Raw genomic sequence first — 3,184 nt, forward strand, 5'->3', positions numbered from 1 at the left:
GCTCGCGAGACACCAGGTCCCCCGTGTAGCTGCGAGACAGGCTGCCGTTCCCGATGTGTCTGCCATCTCCACAAATGTGAGGTTGTCGCCAGCACACAGTAGGTTCAACAAGGATACCCTTCTTGGAAGATGGAACCGTACTCATCTTCATCAGGTACCGCACCGGCGACAACACAGAGTTCCGCGTCGTCGCGACGCCGACCACAGGTGACCTTCCCAGCTCATATACCGGATGTCACGCTCATGCCACCGACCTGTAAGTCCTGCCTTCGCATCATCCCATCTGGCTCGATGCTGATTTCGCCTCCCCCAGGTACTGCTTCTATGAAGGTGGTGCAGAGGTCCAGGTTGTCCTGGCCAGTGCTACCGTTGCGCCGGAAACGGAGGCATCCACCGCAGACGCGGCTCCGACTGTTTTGACGAGCTGTCACCCCCACGATGCCGCCGTCTACTGCATGCACGGCACCACCGAATACTCCATGGACACCACGGCAACGGCGACGCAGGACATCCCCGCCCAGTTCACCGACTGTCACTCTCACGGCACGGAGCTCTTCTGCGTCGACGAGGCTGGCGCCGATGTCCAGGCTGTGGCCGAGGGTCAAGAGGCCAGCGCCGACGAGAGTGCCAGCGGCGACCCGCAGGGTGAGAACTGCCACTTCCACGCCGGCGTCGAGCACTGCGTTGGCGCTGGTGAGAGCGAGAGCGGTGGCACACGATCCTGCGAGAGGGTCGACCGTGACTACGATATCCCCCTGCGTGTGGGCCTGCTCTTTGTCGTTCTCGTGACCAGCGCCATTGGTGTCTTTGGTCCCATTTTCCTCATGCGTGTGCTGCCGTCGAAGCTGCACGTCATCTTCCTCATCATCAAGCAGTTCGGCACCGGTGTCATCATCTCGACCGCCTTTGTCCACCTGTACACCCACGCGCAACTCATGTTTGCTAATCCCTGCCTGGGCTCGCTCGGCTTCGAGGGTACCACGTCCTCTATTGTCATGGCTGGCATCTTCCTCTCGTTCCTCGTCGAGTACACCGGCCAACGCATCGTCAAGAGGAAGCTGGCTGAGGGGCCGGACGCCAAATCCTGGTTCAGGCCAGAAACTGTGAGCATCATGGTGCTGGAGGCCGGAATTCTGTTCCACTCTATCCGTAGGTTGCTCGACGCCTAACAATCTTGCAGGACGTTTTACTGACATGGTGTAGTCATCGGTATCACCCTGGTCGTCACTGGTGACAGCTTCTTCCGTACGCTCTTCATCGTCATCATTTTCCACCAGATGTTTGAGGGCCTCGCCCTTGGTAGCCGCATTGCCGCTCTCGGCACTGTAGCCCCTGTGCACGCGGCCTCTGGCCATGGTCACGGCCATGGCCACGGTTCAACCCAGGTTGCCCAGACGAAGAGCGCCAGCGACACGGACCCTGCCATCACCCCCTCGGCCGACGCATCCGACCACTCGACGACTGACTCTCTCAAGCCCGCCCACTACTCTCTCAAGAAGAAGTGCCTTCTCGCTAGTGCCTTTGCCCTCATCACTCCCCTCGGCATGGCTATCGGCATCGCCGTCCTCGACTTTTTCAACGGCAATGACCCCGACACCATCATCGCCATTGGCACTCTCGACGCCCTGTCGGCTGGTATCCTTGTCTGGGTTGGCGTTGTCGAGATGTGGGCCGAGGACTGGATGTACCCCAACTCGGAGCTCATGAACTCGAGCCCCATTGTCACGGCTCTTTCCTTGTTCGGTCTCATGGCTGGCATGGCGCTCATGAGCTTCCTCGGCAAGTGGGCTTAGACGGCATGACAACGTCTGTATTCACGCGTCCCGCCTTTGTACGGCCCGAACGCATCAAAAAGATGGGGAGGATGAACTGGGAAGAATGGATTCTTGTGATTTGAATATCCGGTAATGACTCATATAGATGGCGGTCCAAGGGCCGCAACAATACCACTTGCATGGAATGATGCCGTTTTTTTCACCAGTCTGGCCTTGCTGTCTCTTTGCACCTGATGCTACCGAGTGATGCTACCGTGACGGAAATCGTCACACCTGGTCAGATAGGGTACGCTCCTTATTTTGATGCATGGACTGGGTGTACACATAGGATATGCTACCAGGGCCATCTTGCAAAAGTGATCCAGCACAACAACAAAGACCAAGCGAATCGACGCTATCATGTCTGCCTGACACATGATGATTGGCAACGAACAGCAGTTTCTCACATCTGGGCCGGCAAGGCATGCTGCTCGCCAGAAGACAATTTATCCCAATTTTGTAATTGAGGCCTTCGCAGAGAAGGTGTGAGAATTCCTCCTGCGAATCCCCTTAGTCCATCCTGACAGGAGGATGAGAATGAAGTACCAAACAGGGTGCTCCTTTGCGTTTATATCAAGCGGCCATGCATAGGTGGTCAGGGGTTAGTTTGATGGCTTCCACCCACCCTCGGCCTCAAAGATCTCACCGACCTGTTTGCTTACCCTGAGAAGATGCCTGTCGCGATACCTCGGGGCTACAAGCGACACGCCGACGGGCATTCCACGTTCACCCTTGAATCCAGGGACATTGACAACCGGCGTATGCAGGGCCTGGCATTCCAGTCAGAGACAGAGAGGCGGCTGCGCGAAGCGAAGCATACATACCGTCCAGATGACATTGAAAGCCGCGTTTCCTGTCCATTCGATGCCCTCGGGCGCTTCATCCGGCACACTCGGCACCAGGACGGCCGCATACTTGCCCAGCATGGCATCAAACCACCGGGCCTCGCCGCGCGATGCTGTCAAAAGCCTTGAGATGCTCGGCACGCGAAAGTTTTGCCTCTGTTCTCGACGTGTCCGATGAGGAGATCAGCAATGCTATCTTGCCGGCGCGATACTCTGACAGAAACGCCGCTCGACCTTCGGCGTCCAGCACCGTGGCGTGCCACTTGGGCAGATCCGCCAGGCTCTCGGGGAACGAGATCTCCTCGACATCGGCGCCCTGCGCCCTCAGCAGCTCGACGGCACGCTCCAACGCCCCGACGGTCCCCGGCCCCGCATGCGGCCAGACCATGGTCTTGCAGACGGCAAACCTGGCACCCTGGACCCGAAACTCCGTCGCTGCCGTCGTCGTTTCGTTGTCGTCGTCGTCCTCGAGCGAAAAGACGTGGGCCATGAGCTCGAGGTCGGCCACACCCCGCGCAAACACGG

At 58.4% G+C, this 3,184-nt stretch overlaps 2 protein-coding genes across 2 annotated transcripts in view; one reads left to right on the plus strand and one right to left on the minus strand.

Moving 5' to 3' along the window:
* Positions 1-129: 129 nt before the first annotated feature.
* VDBG_03160 (zinc/iron transporter protein) lies at positions 130-1,793 on the plus strand (the record flags this gene model as incomplete). Its single annotated transcript, XM_003006975.1, has 3 exons — positions 130-256; positions 331-1,149; positions 1,204-1,793. The coding sequence occupies 3 exons, from the start codon at positions 130-132 to the stop codon at positions 1,791-1,793; spliced, it is 1,536 nt and encodes a 511-aa protein (XP_003007021.1).
* Positions 1,794-2,744: 951 nt separating this feature from the next.
* The window catches only part of VDBG_03161 (amidase), a gene marked incomplete at both ends in the record, with an annotated part of 1,209 nt that continues 769 nt past the window's right edge, over positions 2,745-3,184 (minus strand). The window contains one exon of the mRNA XM_003006976.1: positions 2,745-3,094. Within this exon, the coding sequence (XP_003007022.1) occupies positions 2,745-3,094 (350 nt within the window). The remainder of the gene's footprint in view (positions 3,095-3,184) is intronic.

Source organism: Verticillium alfalfae, genomic scaffold (assembly GCF_000150825.1).
Source record: "Verticillium alfalfae VaMs.102 supercont1.3 genomic scaffold, whole genome shotgun sequence".
NCBI classification, from domain to species: domain Eukaryota; kingdom Fungi; phylum Ascomycota; class Sordariomycetes; order Glomerellales; family Plectosphaerellaceae; genus Verticillium; species Verticillium alfalfae.